This window comes from Pseudorasbora parva, chromosome 20, assembly GCF_024679245.1.
Source record: "Pseudorasbora parva isolate DD20220531a chromosome 20, ASM2467924v1, whole genome shotgun sequence".
Taxonomy (NCBI): domain Eukaryota; kingdom Metazoa; phylum Chordata; class Actinopteri; order Cypriniformes; family Gobionidae; genus Pseudorasbora; species Pseudorasbora parva.
This window is the reverse complement of record NC_090191.1, coordinates 1,449,962-1,475,638: the sequence shown is the minus strand read 5'-3', so window position 1 is coordinate 1,475,638 and position 25,677 is coordinate 1,449,962. Positions and strand designations below refer to the sequence as shown.

Below are 25,677 nucleotides of genomic sequence, written 5' to 3'. Positions count from 1 at the left end.
TATTACACTATTATCCACTATTATACATTACACTATTATCCACTATTATATATTACACTATTATCCACTATTATATATTACACTATTATCCACTATTATATATTACACTATTATCCACTATTATATATTACACTATTATCCACTATTATACATTACACTATTATCCACTATTATATATTACACTATTATCCACTATTATATATTACACTATTATCCACTATTATATATTACACTATTATCCACTATTATATATTACACTATTATCCACTATTATATATTACACTATTATATATTACACTATTATCCACTATTATATATTACACTATTATATATTACACTATTATCCACTATTATATATTACACTATTATCCACTATTATATATTACACTATTATCCACTATTATATATTACACTTTTATCCACTATTATATATTACACTATTATCCACTATTATACATTCCACTATTATCCACTATTATATATTACACTATTATCCACTATTATATATTACACTATTATCCACTATTATACATTACACTATTATCCACTATTATATATTACACTATTATCCACTATTATATATTACACTATTATCCACTATTATATATTACACTATTATCCACTATTATACATTACACTTTTATCCACTATTATATATTACACTATTATCCACTATTATATATTACACTATTATCCACTATTATACATTACACTATTATCCACTATTATATATTACACTATTATCCACTATTATACATTACACTATTATCCACTATTATACATTACACTTTTATCCACTATTATCTATTACACTATTATCCACTATTATATATTACACTATTATCCACTATTATATATTACACTATTATCCACTATTATACATTCCACTATTATCCACTATTATATATTACACTATTATATATTACACTATTATCCACTATCATATATTACACTATTATCCACTATTATATATTACACTATTATCCACTATTATATATTACACTATTATCCACTATTATATATTCCACTATTATCCACTATTATACATTACACTATTATCCACTATTATATATTACACTATTATCCACTATTATATATTACACTATTATCCACTATTATATATTACACTATTATCCACTATTATATATTACACTATTATCCACTATTATATATTACACTATTATCCACTATTATATATTACACTATTATCCACTATTATACATTACACTATTATCCACTATTATATATTACACTATTATCCACTATCATATATTACACTATTATCCACTATTATATATTACACTATTATCCACTATTATATATTACACTATTATCCCACTATTATATATTCCACTATTATCCACTATTATACATTACACTATTATCCACTATTATACATTACACTATTATCCACTATTATACATTACACTATTATCCACTATTATATATTACACTATTATCCACTATTATATATTACACTATTATCCACTATTATACATTACACTATTATCCACTATTATATATTACACTATTATCCACTATTATACATTACACTATTATCCACTATTATACATTACACTATTATCCACTATTATATATTACACTATTATCCACTATTATATATTACACTATTATCCACTATTATATATTACACTATTATCCACTATTATATATTACACTATTATCCACTATTATATATTACACTATTATATATTACACTATTATCCACTATTATATATTACACTATTATATATTACACTATTATCCAATATTATACATTACACTATTATCCACTATTATACATTACACTATTATCCACTATTATACATTACACTATTATCCACTATTATACATTACACTATTATCCACTATTATACATTACACTATATACATTACACTATTATCCACTATTATACATTACACTATTATCCACTATTATACATTCCACTATTATCCACTATTAAATATTACACTATTATCCACTATTATACATTACACTATTATCCACTATTATACATTACACTATTATCCACTATTATATATTACACTATTATCCACTATTATATATTACACTATTATCCACTATTATATATTACACTATTATCCACTATTATATATTACACTATTATCCACTATTATATATTACACTATTATCCACTATTATATATTACACTATTATCCACTATTATATATTACACTATTATTACACTATTATCCACTATTATCACTATTACACTATTATATATTACACTATTATCCACTATTATATATTACACTATTATCCACTATTATACATTCCACTATTATCCACTATTATATATTACACTATTATCCACTATTATATATTACACTATTATCCACTATTATATATTACACTATTATCCACTATTATATATTACACTATTATCCACTATTATATATTACACTATTATCCACTATTATATATTACACTATTATATATTACACTATTATCCACTATTATATATTACACTATTATCCACTATTAAATATTACACTATTATCCACTATTATACATTACACTATTATCCACTATTATATATTACACTATTATCCACTATTATATATTACACTATTATCCACTATTATATATTACACTATTATCCACTATTATATATTACACTATTATCCACTATTATATATTACACTATTATCCACTATTATATATTACACTATTATCCACTATTATATATTACACTATTATCCACTATTATATATTACACTATTATCCACTATTATACATTACACTATTATCCACTATTATATATTACACTATTATCCACTATTACATACCACTATTATCCACTATTATATATTACACTATTATCCACTATTATATATTACACTATTATATATTACACTATTATCCACTATTATATATTACACTATTATCCACTATTAAATATTACACTATTATCCACTATTATACATTACACTATTATCCACTATTATATATTACACTATTATCCACTATTATATATTACACTATTATCCACTATTATATATTACACTATTATCCACTATTATATATTACACTATTATCCACTATTATACATTACACTATTATCCACTATTATATATTACACTATTATCCACTATTATATATTACACTATTATCCACTATTATATATTACACTATTATCCACTATTATATATTACACTATTATCCACTATTATATATTACACTATTATCCACTATTATATATTACACTATTATCCACTATTATACTATTACACTATTATATATTACACTATTATCCACTATTATATATTACACTATTATCCACTATTATATATTACACTATTATCCACTATTATATATTACACTATTATCCACTATTATATATTACACTATTATCCACTATTATATATTACACTATTATCCACTATTATATATTACACTATTATCCACTATTATATATTACACTATTATCCACTATTATACATTACACTATTATCCACTATTATATATTACACTATTATCCACTATTATATATTACACTATTATCCACTATTATATATTACACTATTATCCACTATTATATATTACACTATTATCCACTATTATATATTACACTATTATCCACTATTATATATTACACTATTATCCACTATTATATATTACACTATTATCCACTATTATATATTACACTATTATCCACTATTATATATTACACTATTATCCACTATTATATATTACACTATTATCCACTATTATATATTACACTATTATCCACTATTATATATTACACTATTATCCACTATTATATATTACACTATTATCCACTATTATATATTACACTATTATCCACTATTATATATTACACTATTATCCACTATTATATATTACACTATTATCCACTATTATATATTACACTATTATCCACTATTATATATTACACTATTATCCACTATTATATATTACACTATTATCCACTATTATATATTACACTATTATCCACTATTATATATTACACTATTATCCACTATTATATATTACACTATTATCCACTATTATATATTACACTATTATCCACTATTATATATTACACTATTATCCACTATTATATATTACACTATTATCCACTATTATATATTACACTATTATCCACTATTATATATTACACTATTATCCACTATTATATATTACACTATTATCCACTATTATATATTACACTATTATCCACTATTATATATTACACTATTATCCACTATTATATATTACACTATTATCCACTATTATATATTACACTATTATCCACTATTATATATTACACTATTATCCACTATTATATATTACACTATTATCCACTATTATATATTACACTATTATCCACTATTATATATTACACTATTATCCACTATTATATATTACACTATTACCCAGTATTATATATTACACTATTATCCACTATTATATATTACACTTTTATCCACTATTATATATTACACTATTATCCACTATTATATATTACACTATTATCCACTATTATACATTACACTATTATCCACTATTATATATTACACTATTATCCACTATTATATATTACACTATTATCCACTATTATATATTACACTATTATCCACTATTATACATTCCACTATTATCCACTATTATATATTACACTATTATATATTACACTATTATCCACTATTATATATTACACTATTATCCACTATTATATATTACACTATTATATATTACACTATTATCCACTATTATATATTACACTATTATCCACTATTATACATTCCACTATTATCCACTATTATATATTACACTATTATATATTACACTATTATCCACTATTATATATTACACTATTATCCACTATTATATATTACACTATTATATATTACACTATTATCCACTATTATATATTACACTATTATCCACTATTATACATTACACTATTATCCACTATTATACATTACGCTATTATCTACTATTATATATTACACTATTATCCACTATTATATATTACACTTTTATCCACTATTATATATTACACTATTATCCACTATTATACATTCCACTATTATCCACTATTATATATTACACTATTATATATTACACTATTATCCACTATTACATATTACACTATTATCCACTATTATACATTACACTATTATCCACTATTATATATTACACTATTATCCACTATTATATATTACACTATTATCCACTATTATATATTACACTATTATCCACTATTATATATTACACTATTATCCACTATTATACATTACACTATTATCCACTATTATATATTACACTATTATCCACTATTATATATTACACTATTATCCACTATTATACATTACACTATTATCCACTATTATATATTACACTATTATCCACTATTATATATTACACTATTATCCACTATTATACATTCCACTATTATCCACTATTATATATTACACTATTATATATTACACTATTATCCACTATTATACATTACACTATTATCCACTATTATACATTACACTATTATCCACTATTATATATTACACTATTATCCACTATTATATATTACACTATTATCCACTATTATACATTACACTATTATCCACTATTATATATTACACTATTATCCACTATTATATATTACACTATTATCCACTATTATATATTACACTATTATATATTACACTATTATCCACTATTATATATTACACTATTATCCACTATTATATATTACACTATTATCCACTATTATATATTACACTATTATCCACTATTATATATTACACTATTATCCACTATTATATATTACACTATTATCCACTATTATATATTACACTATTATATATTACACTATTATCCACTATTATATATTACACTATTATCCACTATTATATATTACACTATTATATATTACACTATTATCCACTATTATATATTACACTATTATCCACTATTATATATTACACTATTATCCACTATTATATATTACACTATTATCCACTATTATATATTACACTATTATCCACTATTATATATTACACTATTATCCACTATCATATATTACACTATTATCCACTATTATATATTACACTATTATCCACTATCATATATTACAGTATTATCCACTATCATATATTACACTATTATCCACTATTATATATTACACTATTATCCACTATTATATATTACACTATTATATATTCCACTATTATCCACTATTATATATTACACTATTATATATTACACTATTATCCACTATTATATATTACACTATTATCCACTATTATATATTACACTATTATCCACTATTATATATTACACTATTATCCACTATTATATATTACACTATTATCCACTATTATATATTACACTATTATATATTACACTATTATCCACTATTATATATTACACTATTATCCACTATTATACATTACACTATTATCCACTATTATATATTACACTATTATCCACTATTATATATTACACTATTATCCACTATTATATATTACACTATTATCCACTATCGAACGCCTTTGGTGATATTTTTGGTGTTGTTGCCGTTTTAATCCGCTTGTCCAGTCGGGTTAGTATAACTCGAGCCCTGGCTAATGAATACGTGTAAAATACCTAAATAACCAACCAAAACATGTCATCTTCAGTTATGGTTATTGATGCATTAATCTTTATCTTACACACACACACACACACACACACACACACACACACACACACACACACACACACACACACACACACACACACACACACACACACACACACACACACACACACACACACACACACACACACACACACACAGCTGACTCTTCTTCTTTATAATCTAGGCATATTTTTAGAAAGATCAACTGTTGTGCTTGAGGTGTAGCGCTCCGAGTCAGTGAAGCCTGTCGTTACTCGAAAACAGGGCGTCGGCTCACACACACACACACACACACACACACACACACACACAGTCTTCACTTCCTCATTATACGGCTCTGTCAGATAAATCATGATCCCGGCAGCAGTGCATAAGGGAAGTGAGGTCACCCTCGCAGTGACTCTCGCACACGCACACGCACACACACACACACGCACACACCTTTCTCCACGAGCTGCCGCCATCGCTTGGCCCATTCGCTCAGCTGCTGTGCGTAGCTCTTCTCAATGCGTGCGCGTTCATGCAGGCAGTTCATCAGGTCATTGCACAGCCGGTTCCCATCGTCCACGCGCTTCACCACACGCTTGTAGTTCCCAACCTGACACACACACACACACAGTGGCGTTACACATGGCTAACGCTAACGTTAGCTAAAACTAACTCTCTAGTGAGAGACACGTACCTCCCAGAAGCTGTCGCTGGACACGTCCACCATAGAGTCGTGGAAGTCTGACATGGCTGAAAACACACACACACACACACGTCAACACTGGAGGAATGATGATAAATGAGCAGAAGAGACTCTCACACAAACTTTACTTATTGATCTCTAACAGAAGCTCATATTTACATAAGACATGTTTTATGAAAAACAGTTCGTTTCTACGTCACGAGTCAACGTGTCACGAGTCACTATTATATATTACACTATTATCCACTATTATATATTACACTATTATCCACTATTATATATTACACTATTATCCACTATTATATATTACACTATTATCCACTATCATATATTACACTATTATCCACTATCATATATTACACTATATGATACGCACAGCAGCTGAGCGAATGGGCCAAGCGATGGCGGCAGCTCGTGGAGAAAGGTGTGTGCGTGTGTGTGTGCGTGTGCGTGTGCGTGTGCGAGAGTCGTTTAGATTTGGTTGGGGAATCGTAGCACCTCCTAATAAGAGGCTGCAGTGTCAACACCGGAGCGCTTCTCACACACACACGCGCACGCAGATGGATGGACATATACACTCGTCTAAAGGATTATTAGGAACACCTGTTCCATTTCTCATTAATGCAATTATCTAATCAGCCAATCACATGGCAGTTCTTCAGTGCATTTAGGGGTGTGGTCCTGGTCAAGACAATCTCCTGAACTCCAAACTGAATGTCAGAACTGGGAAAGAAAGGTGATTTAAGCCGTTTTGAGCGTGGCATGGTTGTTGGTGCCAGACGGGCCGGTCTGAGTATTTCACAATCTGCTCAGTTACTGGGATTTACACACACAACCATTTCTAGGGTTTACAAAGAATGGTGTGAAAAGGGAAGAGCATCCAGTCTGCAGCAGTCCTGTGGGAGAAAATGCCTTGTTGATGCTCGAGGTCAGAGGAGAATGGGCCGACTGATTCAAGCTGATAGAAGAGCAACTTTGACTGAAATAACCACTCGTTACAACCGAGGTCTGCAGCAAAGCATTTGTGAAGCCACAACACACACAACCTTGAGGCGGATGGGCTACACCAGCAGAAGACCCCACCGGGGACCACTCATCTCCACTACAAATGGGAAAAAGAGGCGACAATTTGCACAAGCTCACCAAAACTGGACAGGTGAAGACTGGAAAAATGTTGTCTGGTCTGATGAGTCTCGATTTCTGTTGAGACATTCAGATGGTAGAGTCAGAATTTGGCGTAAACAGAATGAGAACATGGATCCATCATGCCTTGTTCCCACTGTGCAGGCTGGTGGTGGTGGTGTAATGGTGTGGGGGATGTTTTCTTGGCACACTTTAGGCCCCTTAGTGCCAATTGGGCATCGTTTAAATGCCACGGCCTACCTGAGCATTGTTTCTGACCATATGGGCCAACATTTCACCTTGTTGATCAATGCCACGTGGAATTAAGGCAGTTCTGGAGGCGAAAGGGGGTCACACACAGCATTAGTGTGTGCTCCTAATAATCCTTTAGGGGAGTGTGTGCTCCTAATAATCCTTTAGGGGAGTGTGTGCTCCTAATAATCCTTTAGGGGAGTGTGTGCTCCTAATAATCCTTTAGGGGAGTGTGTGCTCCTAATAATCCTTTAGGGGAGTGTGTGCTCCTAATAATCCTTTAGGGGAGTGTGTGCTCCTAATAATCCTTTAGGGGAGTGTGTGCTCCTAATAATCCTTTAGGGGAGTGTGTGCTCCTAATAATCCTTTAGGGGAGTGTGTGCTCCTAATAATCCTTTAGGGGAGGGGATAATGGATATAGATCAAGATACACAAGTGGTGCAAATGAGTTAGTGATCTGTCAGGACATCCCTGTGAAATCTCTTCTTCATCAACCAAATCACCCTTTATTTTATAAACCAAATAATGGAAATAATAAAACTTTACCAATTTAATAAATTATTAAAATTTAGAAAATATTATAATAATAATACTAATAATTCATTACATTTATATAGCGCTTTTCTAGACACCCAAAGCGCTTTACATATAGAAGGGGGGAATCTCCTCAGCCACCACCAATGGTTTTAAATTGACCAATATTACTGCCCAATAAAATGTGTTGATAGAATTAAACTTCATTTTATAAAAGTTTTAACATTTTGTACCATTTTAGTGTTTTATTTTAATTCAGTTTTAATGGGTTCATTAAAAATAATAATCAATATAATTCATAAAACTTCACCAATTTAATCATCTATAAAGAAAAGAAAAAAAATATTAATGCCCAATAAAATCTGACAGAATTAAACTTAACATTTAGTGCAGTTTCAGCATTTTATTTTATTTTAATTCAGTTTTAATGGATTTATAAAAAAAATTATAATCAAAAATCAATTAGTCAATTTAATTCATAAAAGTTCACCAATTGAACAATTTATAAAGAAAAAAAAACATTATTAATGCCCAATAAAATCTGTTGACAGAATTGAACTTCACTTTATAAAAGTTTAACATTTAGTGCTGTTTTAACATTTTTTTTAATTCAGTTTTCATGGATTAAAAATAATAAATTAGTCAATATAATTCATATAACTTCCCCAATTGAATAATTTGTAAAGGAAAAAAAAAATTAGGGCCCAATAAAAGTGTTGACTTACTTTAATGTTTTACTTTTTTTGACTTAACATTTTAGTGTTTATTTTATTTTAATATTTAAGGATCAGTTTAGATGGATTCAATTTTAATAATCAAAAAGTAAATTGTACAAATGTAATAATTTATTCAATTTTTAAAATATTAGAAATTAATTTCAATGTATAAACATTTAAGCTCCATTTTTGTGCTTTCCTCCCCTTTTAATATTTCTGGATTCAGTGTTAATGGATTAATTACGTTTTAATAAATCAAAAAAGTTATGTTTAGTCAATAGAATTCAAATAATTGAATACTTTACTACAAGTTTGAAAAGATTAGTGCCCAATTAAACGTGTTGACTGTCTTATTTAATACAAATGATTTATCAAAAACAATGGTAATCAAATTAACGCATAACATCTAATCATACGGGGTTCGTCGACGTAAAAGATGACTCGCGATATATTCATTAAGAAATACGTTTCAGTGACATTACTACATTAACCGACAACAAATAATGTTGAATATAATTATATTATATAATAATGCAATGAGGGAATATTTTTTATGTGTCCTGATAATATCTTAATAATAAACAACAATAAAAAGGTAATAAAAACACTTAATTTTGCAATTTGTATCTTTGCACCCCTAATAAATAATCTTTTAAAATCTAATTATAAAATGTTTAAATTATAGCAAGGATGAAAAACTGCGATTATTCCGTGAAAATATCAAACGTTATCATGACAGGGGCGTCGCGCGGGTCTTTTCTGCTCTATTGAGCCGTGTATCGAGCGAATCGCTTCACAAACAAGAACAGATGTAGGGGCGGGGCTTGATCGAGTCTGAGGGGATTTGATTGGATGATGGTTGTTTGCTATTGGCTAATGTCATGTGCTTGACAGGTGGCCCCGCCCCTCAATAATCAGAGAAGAGATGAAGTTACTCTTTTGACAGACAGTAAAGTCTAGTTTTAAGCTCTGACACTTCATCTGAGCGACAAAACCCATCTGTGTGTGAGTGAGTGTGTGTGTGTGTGTGTGTCGAGTTTCAGCCGAGACTTGCTTTATCTGTGTATGCGACACACACTTTTCCAGGGAAGTGTATTGTGAATTCCTGTCATTCTTCCTCCAGCAGCGTTTCTGAGCCGCTTTATATCTCACACTCACACACACACACACACACACACACACACACACACAGCAAACTCATAGTTTCCACGATTAATGTTTCAAACAATATTACATAATCAGATTATTTCACAGTGGGAAAGAGGAAGACGGAAACTTCTCGATGCTGACGCTCTTAAAGGGCCATACACACACACACACACACACACACACACACACACACACACACACACACACACACACACACACACACACTAGTGCTTGTTCTTTAGTTGATATAAACAAATCCGTGTGTGTGTGTGTGTGTGCGTGTCTCTGCATGTTTCTGACGTGAGCTCAGAGGAATGTCACACACACACTATATGACAAACAGGCCTTACTTCACCTCTTCTTCAATATTTGATCATGTTTGAATAAATATATTATTCCAGCCGGTGTGTAAATGAACAGGAGAAGATTTCGGCTGATTTCATAACTGTCGGGAGCCACGCATGTCATTTAACTGAACGCACGACTGGTGCTTAAGAAAGTTTCTGTAAAATAATAGATAACAGCAATATAATACTAATCGAACTACTAATAACAATATACAACGCACTAAGGATCAATGAGCTGCTGGGTTCATGAATATTAATGACGTTGACTTGAGCTGTGATTGGCTGAAATCAGAACAGGGGCTGTAACAGATGAGCGCCAGCCAATGAGATTGCCGTTTGCGCATTAGCTCCGCCCACTAACGTAAAAACGGCATATCTTCAGCTTGATCTTAAACGCTGAAATGAACTCTGGTGTTTTGACAGGAAAATAAAACAATGAATATTGTTAACGTGTAGCGCGTCGATTCTGCGTGGTGTGTAAGACTCTCGCTCGGGTTCGTTCGTTCGTGTGTGTGTGTGTATCTTCACACTAGAGTATTTACGGTGCGCCATCAGAGGAGCTGAGAAACTCTCACGCGCTCAGGCAAATAATAAAGTCAACACGGCAAAATAACGGTTCAGCTTAAGCAGAATATATCAGGCTACTGTACAGTGGATTTAGCTGCGTCTATATGTTAAAATAATAATAAGGAAGCCTCTAATAATATTAATTATGCCTGGATGGTTGCTTATTATTCACTCCATCTTTTATTTATAAACAATGTTACTTTTAAACGTTTATGTACTATTTACTTATAATGATTATCATAAATAATACAATTAATACATGTAATTCTTTTTTAAATGGTTAAATAAATATAATTTTTAAATAGTACTGAAATTGGTACTGGGTAGCGTAAAGTCTGGTGCCATGGCGTACGGCACACTTTTAATCTATTAAATCTACCTTTATCGCAGCGTTACGGTGGAGGAGTACGGCACACTTTTTTATCTCAGCGTTACGCTGGAGGAGTACGGCACACTTTTTTATCTCAGCGTTACGCTGGAGGAGTACAGCACACTTTTTTATCTCAGCGTTACGCTGGAGGAGTACGGCACACTTTTTTATCTCAGCGTTACGCTGGAGGAGTACAGCACACTTTTTTATCGCAGCGTTACGGTGGAGGAGTACAGCACACTTTTTTATCTCAGCGTTACGGTGGAGGAGTACGGCACACTTTTTTATCTCAGCGTTACGCTGGAGGAGTACGGCACACTTTTTTATCTCAGCGTTACGCTGGAGGAGTACGGCACACTTTTTTATCTCAGCGTTACGGTGGAGGAGTACGGCACACTTTTTTATCTCAGCGTTACGCTGGAGGAGTACGGCACACTTTTTTATCTCAGCGTTACGGTGGAGGAGTACGGCACACTTTTTTATCTCAGCGTTACGCTGGAGGAGTACGGCACACTTTTTTATCTCAGCGTTACGGTGGAGGAGTACGGCACACTTTTTTATCTCAGCGTTACGCTGGAGGAGTACAGCACACTTTTTTATCTCAGCGTTACGGTGGAGGAGTACGGCACACTTTTTTATCTCAGCGTTACGGTGGAGGAGTACGGCACACTTTTTTATCTCAGCGTTACGGTGGAGGAGTACGGCACACTTTTTTATCTCAGCGTTACGCTGGAGGAGTACAGCACACTTTTTTATCTCAGCGTTACGCTGGAGGAGTACGGCACACTTTTTTATCTCAGCGTTACGCTGGAGGAGTACAGCACACTTTTTTATCTCAGCGTTACGGTGGAGGAGTACGGCACACTTTTTTATCTCAGCGTTACGGTGGAGGAGTACGGCACACTTTTTTATCTCAGCGTTACGCTGGAGGAGTACGGCACACTTTTTTATCTCAGCGTTACGCTGGAGGAGTACGGCACACTTTTTTATCTCAGCGTTACGGTGGAGGAGTACGGCACACTTTTTTATCTCAGCGTTACGCTGGAGGAGTACGGCACACTTTTTTATCTCAGCGTTACGGTGGAGGAGTACGGCACACTTTTTTATCGCAGCGTTACGGTGGAGGAGTACAGCACACTTTTTTATCGCAGCGTTACGGTGGAGGAGTACGGCACACTTTTTTATCTCAGCGTTACGGTGGAGGAGTACGGCACACTTTTTTATCTCAGCGTTACGCTGGAGGAGTACGGCACACTTTTTTATCTCAGCGTTACGGTGGAGGAGTACGGCACACTTTTTTATCTCAGCGTTACGCTGGAGGAGTACGGCACACTTTTTTATCTCAGCGTTACGGTGGAGGAGTACGGCACACTTTTTTATCTCAGCGTTACGCTGGAGGAGTACGGCACACTTTTTTATCTCAGCGTTACGGTGGAGGAGTACGGCACACTTTTTTATCTCAGCGTTACGGTGGAGGAGTACAGCACACTTTTTTATCTCAGCGTTACGCTGGAGGAGTACGGCACACTTTTTTATCTCAGCGTTACGCTGGAGGAGTACGGCACACTTTTTTATCTCAGCGTTACGGTGGAGGAGTACGGCACACTTTTTTATCTCAGCGTTACGGTGGAGGAGTACGGCACACTTTTTTATCTCAGCGTTACGGTGGAGGAGTACAGCACACTTTTTTATCTCAGCGTTACGGTGGAGGAGTACAGCACACTTTTTTATCTCAGCGTTACGGTGGAGGAGTACGGCACACTTTTTTATCGCAGCGTTACGGTGGAGGAGTACGGCACACTTTTTTATCGCAGCGTTACGGTGGAGGAGTACGGCACACTTTTTTATCGCAGCGTTACGGTGGAGGAGTACGGCACACTTTTTTATCTCAGCGTTACGCTGGAGGAGTACGGCACACTTTTTTATCTCAGCGTTACGGTGGAGGAGTACGGCACACTTTTTTATCGCAGCGTTACGGTGGAGGAGTACGGCACACTTTTTTATCGCAGCGTTACGCTGGAGGAGTACGGCACACTTTTTTATCTCAGCGTTACGGTGGAGGAGTACAGCACACTTTTTTATCTCAGCGTTACGGTGGAGGAGTACGGCACACTTTTTTATCGCAGCGTTACGCTGGAGGAGTACGGCACACTTTTTTATCTCAGCGTTACGGTGGAGGAGTACGGCACACTTTTTTATCTCAGCGTTACGCTGGAGGAGTACGGCACACTTTTTTATCTCAGCGTTACGGTGGAGGAGTACAGCACACTTTTTTATCTCAGCGTTACGGTGGAGGAGTACGGCACACTTTTTTATCTCAGCGTTACGGTGGAGGAGTACGGCACACTTTTTTATCGCAGCGTTACGGTGGAGGAGTACGGCACACTTTTTTATCGCAGCGTTACGGTGGAGGAGTACGGCACACTTTTTTATCGCAGCGTTACGGTGGAGGAGTACGGCACACTTTTTTATCGCAGCGTTACGCTGGAGGAGTACGGCACACTTTTTTATCGCAGCGTTACGGTGGAGGAGTACGGCACACTTTTTTATCGCAGCGTTACGGTGGAGGAGTACGGCACACTTTTTTATCGCAGCGTTACGGTGGAGGAGTACGGCACACTTTTTTATCGCAGCGTTACGGTGGAGGAGTACGGCACACTTTTTTATCGCAGCGTTACGGTGGAGGAGTACGGCACACTTTTTTATCTCAGCGTTACGCTGGAGGAGTACGGCACACTTTTTTATCTCAGCGTTACGCTGGAGGAGTACGGCACACTTTTTTATCGCAGCGTTACGGTGGAGGAGTACGGCACACTTTGGGTTTGATCATTCACGATCTCATGACTTCTGTAAGACAAGGGAAAAGACAAACAGGGACATTTATAATGCTAATGCCGCCGATGTTCAGATATTTCTTCTTCTTTCCAGACACAGGACACTTATTTTCAGAGAGTTGTTTAAGCGAGACAAGATCCTGCTGTAATGTTTAACCCTTTCATTTAGAATAAAAATACACTTTTGCTGTGAAGAAATGCTAGATCTTCCAAAGAAAATCAGCAACCTCTGGAATAAAGCCATTATAATGATGTTGAATAACTCAATCAACTCTCTGGGTTCTGGTGGTTTCTGATTAAAATAATTCATTTCGGTGCATCACTATATGTCTGTCTTTATCAATATCCATTATATCTGTCCGTGTGTGTGTGTGTGTGTGAGAGAGAGAGAGAGAAACTGCTGGTCAATTACAGCTGTGACTTCATTATTGTGTTCAGTGAGCAGAACAACAACAACAGCGTTATTTGTGTGTGTGTGTATGTGTGTGTGTGTGTGTGTGTGTGTGTGTCACACTCCAACAACAACAACAACACACACACCTGTGTGACTGCTGAACACAGAAGAACACACACACGCATGATTAATAACCAACAGCTCGCCCTCTTACACTTAAATAAGACACATCATAAACACACTTAACTCAACTCAAATTCATTTATTATTTTTGTTTGTGTGTGGCGCATATAACAGCAGACTGTCCCAATATTATAATGAAGGAAAACGCCTCATTAAATTAATGCAATTTGTAAAAACACGCAAGCATTTCGATAAAACTGCTGGACTGAACTATCATAAGGCGTGAGTGACGGACAGGAAATGATGTCATAGCAAAAGCACAAGTTTTTATATAGTTTTTATGTATTAGATAAAGTGATTTGATACTTCCAAGTTTAACTGAATGAGAACTTACTGAGTGATACTAAGCAACAAGTACTTCCTCTAGGGTTATGGTTTGGTTGCATGTATGAACAATATACAGTTATTACTATAGCAAACACATAAATAAAGCGTTAACACATTATATAACGCTAATAATAATAATCAGCTAATAAAAGCCTTTCCATAAAGCTAAATCAGTTTAAACACACACATATGCACATATATATATATAATATTTAAGCCCGTTGACGTTCCTGAGGAAGACCGTGACGTGAGGGTCGCTCGTGACGTCACCTAGCAGCGTTATCACGTCACAGCCGCGGAGGACACATCAAAATAACCGCGTTAAAGACGCCGAAAGGGTAAAGACGAGCCGCGGAAACCGCGGAAAAACCCCACGCGAGCCCCGCCCTACGAACTCACGGCTGTCGGTGTCGTGCAGGCGTGTAAACACACGGTTCTGGCGCCGACCGCGGAGACGTGAAGCGCGTGAACTGTGTGTGTGTGTGTGTGTGACGACAGCGTTTGATCGATGACTCCGGTCAGGAAAAAGTTTCCTCAACAAAGTGCGGAGAGTGCCGCTGGCGCTCCGGAAGGCGGCGGACGCGATGTTTTAAGCTCACCTGAGTGTGTGACAGTCCCGATCCGCCGCTCGCTCGCGTGTCGATGTGACTTTCTCCGGTTTTCATCGATATATTCAACCGACTGACTGCGGAGCGGAGCGGAGGCGCGCCTCTCTGACGTCACATCCGTTCAGAGCTCTGCCCCCTCGCGGCTCGCGCGCGTATCCCTCGCGCTAACTTTACCTCAGAAATACTAGTAACTAAACTATATTGATTTAATTTGTTTACTCGTAATATTTTACTGAAAACGATTAAGTTTGCAGGGTTGTTGCCCTTTCACACACAAAACACACACATAAAACAAATAAAATATCAGTAATTTGACATTTATCAGTCGCATTTCTGTGTAAATACACGTCAGACTCTTATGATTAGATTCTTATAGGCTTTTTTCGGCAGAAATTAAACAGAGAAACATGAAATACTGCGTCAATATTAAAACATAACACAAATTTAAGTCGCTGCTTTGGCAAACGATATATGTAATGTGTCAATTTGTCCCATTCCAAAAATGCATAATGAGTTTAAAACACAGAATTCACTGAATGTGTCAAACCAACATATCACTCGGATATGATGATCTTCAGGCATTTAGGATTATCAGAGTTGAAAACTGCTGACTCAGACTTCAGTGTAAGTGCAGTTTATTTGATGAACAGAAAGTGCAAAAGAACAGCAGAGATGTTATTAAATATAATAAGTCTTAATTTCATTAATAACATCAGATGTTTTGGCCCAGAGGTCATGTACTGATCCCAGGTTTCCCAGTCACTGTGTTCAGTCCTGGGGGAAGGTCACACTCACAAACACAAACACACACAAACACACACACACACACACACACACACACACACACACACACACACTGTTTGGGGCAAATATGGGTACATTCCATAGGCGTAATGGTTTTTATACTGTACAAACCGTAGTTTCTATACCCCTACACTGCCTCTTAACCTACCCATCACACACACACACACACAGTCTCATTTCCAGGTGGCAGGGAATGGCGTCCGCACGCTGCCGACCCTGCTGCCCTTTGACCCATTGGTTGTCCTGAGCGACTCCTGAGGTCGGCGCTCTCGCTCAGGGCCTGCTCCTCATCGTATCTGTGTGTGTGTGTGTGAGAGAGAGAGAGTGATGTACAGCGGGGCGAGCGAAGACACACAAACAAACACACACACACACACACACACACTCACAGCACTTGATAGTGTCCCAGGGCCTCTTTGGGCAGGCTGCGGTTCCATCTGCAGTCGGGGATCTCTGCGTTAGGTGTGACGATATTCAGCGTGTCGTTGATCAGGTTATACTTCAGGATGCGGTCATTAGCCGTACTGGAGGTGAGGGACGGGGACGCGTTCACCTGACACACACACACACACACAGAGAGAGAGAGAAAGAGACAGACACACACACACACATACACACAGAGAGAGAGAGAGAGAGACACACACACACATACACACAAAACCAAAATTTACTATTGCCGGGCAAAAGTTTGACTCAAACAAAACAAAAAAACAAAAAGATAAAACTGAAATAAGCGCTAAAGTTACTAAAACTGAAACCTAAGCTAAAAGCTAAAATAGCTAAGCTAAAATAGACGTATAACAATGGCAAAAGCAGAGAGTGAAAGAGAGAGATGTGTGACCTCGATGAGCCACGGCTTGAGCTTGTCGTCGATGATGATGTCGTAGCCGTAACACTCGAAGCAGTGCTTGTCGTTATTCATGACGGGCTGCGGCGAGAACAGAAGCACCTTATTATTATTATGATTATGATTATTATTATATATCCGGTGCGGTCAGACTTACAGCCACGGCTTTGAGCGACTGGACGATGATCCAGTGGATCTGGTCAAACAGGAGGCTGGTGACGTCCCGTCCTCTTGTGCTCTCCAGATAGAGCCGCAGGTTACCCACCGTCCATTTACCTCCGTGAACGGGGTTATAGTCGTCCTGCACACACACACACACACTATATAAGAGCTGCACAGAGTGGCGTAACTTAGTAATGACAGGCAAAAAAACAACAACATGACATTTTAAAGAGAAAGTGTCTGATCTGATCATATCAATTATAGATAGCCTATTGCTTTAAATATAATATAATAACTACCTATAGCCCTACTGTAATTAAAACACGTATTCAAGAAAGACTTAGCCTATCATCATATGCTATATCAGCTATATCAGTCTAAAAAAACGTGCAACTTTTCATTTTTCGTTGGTCTTAGTACAGGATGTAACTACAGAAGAGTCAAGTTTTAAATAGGAAAATATTGAAAGTCTTTGGTCTTTCTTTTTTTTGAGCGCAATGCTAATGGTCTAATCCCATTCTATGATGTATGCTAAGCTATGCTAAAAGTGCTGCCGCCAGATAGAGATCGGCTGAATGGATTCAAAAACGGTAAAACTCACCTGTTTAACTCTAAGGGACTTGGAAAATAAGCCTATTTTCAAAAAAGTGTTCCTTTAAATCAAACCCTTCCCATGTTATTGTCCTGCCGGTAGTTACCCCATGTTTCTGGATGGCCACGTTGGTGAGATGCACGAACATGTTGTCCAGCTCACTGGTGCTGGGCGTGTATTTGACCGTGCAGAAGCGGCAGAAGCCCAGCTTATACCTGAAACACAGAGCGTTTAGTGCGGATCGAGTGGACACACACACACTCACACTCACACACACACACTCACATGTAGCACTTCAGCGGCCGGTAGCTGGTCACCAGCACATACAGACGCAGGTCGAACTTCTTCCCGCCGATCAGCAGAGGGTTGTCGATGTACAGAGAGATGACGTAGGCCTCCTTCCCGCTGTTAGCGGCCACAAACCTGTCAGACATTTCAGCAGTTTGACTCGCAATACGAATCATATCGATTCACTGACTCATAACAGTTCGAATCATGAATCGATTCACTGACTCATAACGGTTCGAATCATGAATCGATTCACTGACTCATAACGGTTCAAATCATGAATCGATTCACTGACTCATAACGGTTCAAATCATGAGTCGATTCACTGACTCATAACGGTTTGAATCATGACTCGATTCACTGACTCATAGCGGTTCGAAGCTTTGTTCTGAATCGGCCATCACTATATAAGTCGTATTTAGTGTTTTTTGCGCACTAACTCTATTCTGGCCTCTTCATCAATGATTGTAGAGCCGCTGTAGTGAGATGGGCTTTGTAGCGACGTCTTAGTGCCTTTATGGGTCTTGAGAGAGGAAATGACATTGGTGTCAATGAAGGCCTTTCTGAGCCATCGGATTTTCAACACTAATATCTTCATCTGTGTGTGAAGATGAGCGGAGGGACTGACGGCTGGCCAACCACAGGAGGAATTAATCACACAATGCACATTTCTGGGTGAACTAATGCTTTAACACAGATACCTGCTTTTCCTGCTCTCCCTCCGTCGCTCGCTCTGTCTTTCTCTCTCTCACACACACACGTTGCATTCACAGAGTTGCGATATGCGTTCATCTCGTGCGCGGTCACATAGATCATGGCGCTCGCAATAGTTCTAAACAAACCAGCACTCTCAATGCATTTGAGTGGCTTAAAGGGATACTCCACCGCGTTTTCATATTAAACTGTTATTCCGTTAACTAAGACGAGTTGACACACACCTCTCTCGTCTCAGTGTGTGCTCTTAATCTCTGACGTGCGGTGACGATCTGATAGCATTTAGCTTAGCCCACTAAGCCCAGTTCATTCACTATGAACCAAACAGAGATCAAGTTAGAAGCCACCAAACACCTCCACGTGTTCCCTATTCAGTTACACCAATAGATGAACGATCAAGTATGGAGACATAAAATACAACGTGGGGCTTTTCTAAGCGGATTAAAAAGGAGAACTATAATGTGTGGCGGATTAGCACTTCTGGAGTACTTCGACAGTAAAAAGTCCCGGCCGAAACATCGCCCCTATTGACAGAAATGAGAGAGGGAGGGGGAGATGTTTGTGAAAAGAAATGTGTTTAACGTCCATTCTAATATTTCTTTTTGGCGAGGGTAATTTTTTTACGTTATCTGTTGGAGCATCAGGCCTGCGGCTCTTACGAGGACGTGCGGCTGTCACGGGACCACTTCTTGATCTGAGAGAGCTTGTTGATGAGGAAGATGCCCTTTCCCTGCGCCTTCCCGCACGGCTTCATGATCCACGTGCTGGACGGGCTCTTGCGGAACTCCTCCACAAACAGGTTATAGTCCGCCGGCAGCATGAACGTCACAGGCACGAAATCTGCGGAGAGCGAGAGACAGGACATATCAGAGACAGAGACAGAGAGAGAGAGAGAGAGCGAGAGAGAGCGAGAGAGAGAGAGAGAGAGAGAGAGAGAGAGAGAGAGAGACAGAGAGAGAGAGCGAGAGAGAGCGAGAGAGAGAGAGAGAGAGAGAGAGAGAGAGAGAGAGAGAGAGAGAGAGAGAGAGAGAGACAGAGAGAGAGAGAGAGAGAGAGAGAGAGAGAGAGAGAGACAGAGAGAGAGAGCGAGAGAGAGCGAGAGAGAGAGAGAGAGAGAGAGGAGAGAGAGAGAGAGAGAGAGACGGGACATATCAGAGACAGAGAGAGAGAGAGAGAGAGAGAGAGAGATGGAGGAGTATTTTACCCAGGTGTAAGTATTTGCCGCTGTCGTCCTTCTCAGCCAGGGCACTGGCCTCCTTCTCCAGCTCTTTGCGGTAGCGCTTGATGTTCTTGATCATCAGGTCCTTCCGGGTCAGCTCGTAGTGGTTGGGGAAGTGATTGACCATCTGCTCGTCCGTCAGCCGGTAGCCCGTGTCCACGCTGACACACTGCGGATGGTCTGGATGCTCATCCTGCAGAGGAGACCAGGCAACATGAGTGTGTGTGTGTGTGTGTGTGTGTGACAATGCCTTGTTTGTAACACTTTAGCATGTTACTATGAGCATCAAAAATAAGTTATACCTTAAGGTGTCCCTTAATGTTAATATGTGTTTCCCGATCTTAGTTAAGAACACCTTCTGTAAGTCATACTACTTTCGTAAGGTTGGTCTGGACCACTCTTAGCTATACCTTATCACCATTAACACTTCATTCCACTAGTGGCCACCACTGTGCAAAACGCTTCTTCACATGTCCGTCTATACGAACATAACCCTGAAGATGTAATATACACCCAGGGTTCAATTAGGCTAGTTTTTTTTATTTTATTTTTATTGTCATTACACTAATGGTTGTTAGCTTTATAATGATATTACCCACAGGTACATCAGCTGGCAAACCGTTAGACAGGAAAGTCTATTTAAAGGGAATGATTGTGGAGGAGTTTGGTCAAACTATGGCAGAGAATAGGTGTGCTAAATCAAAGACGGTGCGTCCGCGGGGCCATTTAGTGTATGAGCACTATTTCACACGTGAACGCTTTAGTCCCCTGGCTAACACATTAGGAGCTGCTCTTCAAAATGCATTACGTCTGCCATGACAGCACATTCAGCAGCTTGAGATCTTGTTGGACCAACTTTGTCAAGACAAACTGGACGGAGCTCAGTCCTGAAATCCTGAAAATAGTAGGACAAAAAATACTATGGACGTCAATGGCTCCAGTGAACTGATTGGTTACTGACATTCTTCAAAATATCTTCCCTTGTGTTCAGCTGAAGAAAGAAACTCATACAGGTTTGAAACAACTTGAGGGTGAGTAAAGAATGACAGAATTTTCATTTAAAAGTGAACTATCCCTTTAAGAAGGTATACCTTAATGTAAACCTAAATGATATAGGATATCTTCAGTTAAGTTATACCTTTAGAGTCTTCTTAGCACACTAAGAGACAACGTTATCGGGAAACGCAGCCCAGAGTAATCTACCAATGGGATAAACTAAATAATCTTGTTTTTTCTTTGAATTAAGATTATTTTGCTTACGTGTGTGTGTGTGTGTGTGTGTATTACGCCTATGCAAAGTCCCCAGAAAACATGGAAACACTACGTGTGTGTGTGTGTGTGTGTGTGTGTGTGTGTGTGTGTGTGTGTGTGTGTGTGTGTGTGTGTGTGTGTGTGTCAGTAAGTGTACATAACAACGGCACAAGAGCTTGTGGGTAATGTCAGCCGAAGCCAATAATGCAGTGTTTAGTATGGGGAAAAGCCACTTTAGTTGATGTTTTCGGTTATGTTAGTACTTTAGCTGAATGTGTAATAGTTGATGTGCTATGATATAAAACTAAATGGATGTTTATGTCAGTAATTGCGGATGAAATAAAGCCGGGTCTTGCCAGTAGAAGTTCCAGTCGTCGCTGTCCGTCACCTGGATCCATCCTCGCTTCTCAAAGTTATTGATCAGCACCGATTTCTCGATGTCCGTCACCCACTTCACCTTCCCAGCCATCACACACACACACACACACAGCCCTGAGAAACACACGTCACTTCTTCATCGCAGTATAATCATGTCTCTGTGATCTAGCGGCCGGATGTCCATGCGTGTCTTCTTATTGAACACGGCTGATAGGCGCCGCTCGTGTGTTTGATCATAAACCGATATGATCAATAAAACACACACAAAACTGACTGTCAATGCGCGATCAGGTCATCACGAATGAGCTTTAATTCAGGAGACGAGCATCACATCTTCTTCTGTGTATTTTACAGCTTATTCTGGTGCATTATCGCCCCCTTCTGCTCAAGAGTGTGGATATTACTGTCTTATTCTGGTTAATAAACTGAAATATCACTCAATAAGTGCCATAATTAATGAGGATAAACTCACTTTAGAATAGAGGATCACACTGCCTTTATTAATACTGTATTAATGGTGTAATTATTGGCTTATTCTGGTTAATAAACTGAAATATCACTCAATAAGTGCCATAATTAATGAGGATAAACTCACTTTAGAATAGAGGATCACACTGCCTTTATTAATACTGTATTAATGGTGTAATTATTGGCTTATTCTGATTAATAAACTGAAATATCACTCAATAAGTGCCATAATTAATGAGGATAAACTCACTTTAGAATAGAGGATCACACTGCCTTTATTACACAATTTTAGTCATTTAGAACGGCAATATCAGCTGTAATTAAACATAATTACTAGCTTATTGTTCAGTTAACTTAACAGAATGGCACATAAATATAATTTCATCACTACTGAACATTATATTAAGGGCTTATTAGCCATTATTTACACCTTAATAAGCCGTATATTTTTTGTGTGTTAATCATTCAATACTAGTGTGTTGGTGCTTAACTATTGAATAATTGTGAACAAATGAATCTTTCATTAATGCTTATGGACCCTTAAAATAAAGTGTTTATTTAAAGCCTTAATGTCATGATCAAGTGCGTCTTTGTAAGTGAATCGCAGAAAGCATTTTACACTGCACTAAATGCTCTTCTTACTCAGTCATTTTTTCTTGTTTTTAGGCTAAATATCGAACAATTCTTAAATCAAGATGCATTTACTAGATCAGTAAACCGACATGAGATATTGTTTAGTTGAAAATAAAATCTAAATGAAGTGAGTTTTTGCTTAAAACAGGCACAATGATCTGCCAATGGGGTGGGAAAATAATCTAGTTTCTGAAATCTTGATTCTCGTTTCCGAACAGAAATACGATTATTTTTCTCACCCCAATGGCAGATCATTTTGCCTGTTTTAAGTTAAAACTCCCCCAACATCTAACAAATATCTAACGTTGTTTTACTGATCTAGTAAATGCATCTTGATTTAAGAATATTTCGATATTTGGACTGGAAACAAGACAAAAGCACTAAACAAGAAGAGCATTTTTTGCAGTGTACTGCTTGTCACGTTACGGTTAAATTAATTAAACATTAGATGAAGAACTGGAAGAAATAGAGAGAAACGCAACCACGTAAAATGATGGAAAACATTGAGCAGAGGAAACTAAGAATCAGAATTAGCTTAATTTGCAAAGAGAATAATGATGGTCCGTCATTAATAAGTAACTGTGCAGGACTAATGAGTATTACATTAACACTTCAGCTACTATTGGCGTTGAAAACTAATGTAGGTGCAGTATATTCCTTAGTCTATCTCTCTCTCTCTCTGAGTGATGTGGTTTAAGCTGCTGTTTCTGGAGTTGTTTAATGGCTTTTGTGCCTTCAGATGGTCCAGAAGGCTCAAATACGATAACTCTTAGTCTCCCTTCATTATTTCTAGGATCCTCAATGATCAAGCCTGTCTTCTATTAACGATCTGAGCCTTCCTCACTCATCTAGCAGGTGTTCAAGATCTTCTGATGAAGCCCCGTCTCTAAAGGCTAAAGGCTAATAGAGTTTGTTTCAGCCTGAGGAATCAGCTTCCTCTTGACATCCTTCTCCCATGGGTTTAAATATAGGCGCTTCACTATTCTCTGGTGTTTTACGGCATTTCTTTGACGTTGATTCATATTTATGTACGCTTGTGTTTTTCCTAAAATATCCTGCCAAGGATATGAGTCACCAAGTTCACAATGTAGTAGCAGGGTCAGCTTCCCAGAGAAGTCCAAAATAAACGCCCTAAAAACACAGTAAATTATACTTCATAATATAACCGAGACTGCAAATAACAATCTGTGAAATCTCCACACAATCCAATAGTCCACCACACTGTAAAAAGTTGGATCAACTTAAAAAAATTACTTCAATTGGTAACACCTAAACACGTTAAGTTCTCTCAACTAAAATTATTACATATTATCAACTTACTTTCAATCACACAAGACTCAAATAGCTTTAGAAATATTTATTAACAATTCATTTTATTAAATTTAATTTCCCTTTTTACAAACTTTGAGAAATCATTACAAACTGTTCATATTTGTTGTGTAAATGAAACTTACTGACACACTTAACATCCATTTCGAAAAGTTGTCTTTGCACAGGATTATGCTAAAAACGGAGCCACTAATCTATCTATAAAAATACACATAAACAGTGGTCGTGCCAATAAATTAGCCACATAA

At 36.4% G+C, this 25,677-nt stretch overlaps 2 protein-coding genes across 3 annotated transcripts in view; both read right to left on the bottom strand.

The window, feature by feature from the left end:
• pacsin2 (protein kinase C and casein kinase substrate in neurons 2) overlaps positions 1-16,889 on the bottom strand; it is a 30,579-nt gene extending 13,690 nt beyond the window's left edge. For both annotated transcript variants that reach the window (XM_067428627.1, XM_067428628.1), the window contains exons 1-3: positions 16,736-16,889; positions 7,333-7,388; positions 7,092-7,248 (exon numbers count right to left, since the gene is read on the bottom strand). In XM_067428627.1, the coding sequence (XP_067284728.1) occupies positions 7,092-7,248; positions 7,333-7,386 (211 nt within the window). In that variant the 5' untranslated portion in view covers positions 7,387-7,388; positions 16,736-16,889. The remainder of the gene's footprint in view (positions 1-7,091; positions 7,249-7,332; positions 7,389-16,735) is intronic.
• Positions 16,890-17,362: 473 nt separating this feature from the next.
• On the bottom strand, positions 17,363-23,357 carry ttll1 (tubulin tyrosine ligase-like family, member 1). Its single transcript, XM_067428631.1, is given in 11 exon segments — positions 17,363-17,783; positions 17,786-17,844; positions 17,938-18,101; positions 18,390-18,476; positions 18,553-18,696; positions 19,256-19,364; positions 19,435-19,572; positions 20,811-20,991; positions 21,356-21,535; positions 21,538-21,563; positions 22,978-23,357. Coding segments are annotated over 11 exon segments (1,263 nt in total). The 5' UTR covers positions 23,091-23,357; the 3' UTR covers positions 17,363-17,721.
• Positions 23,358-25,677: the final 2,320 nt, after the last annotated feature.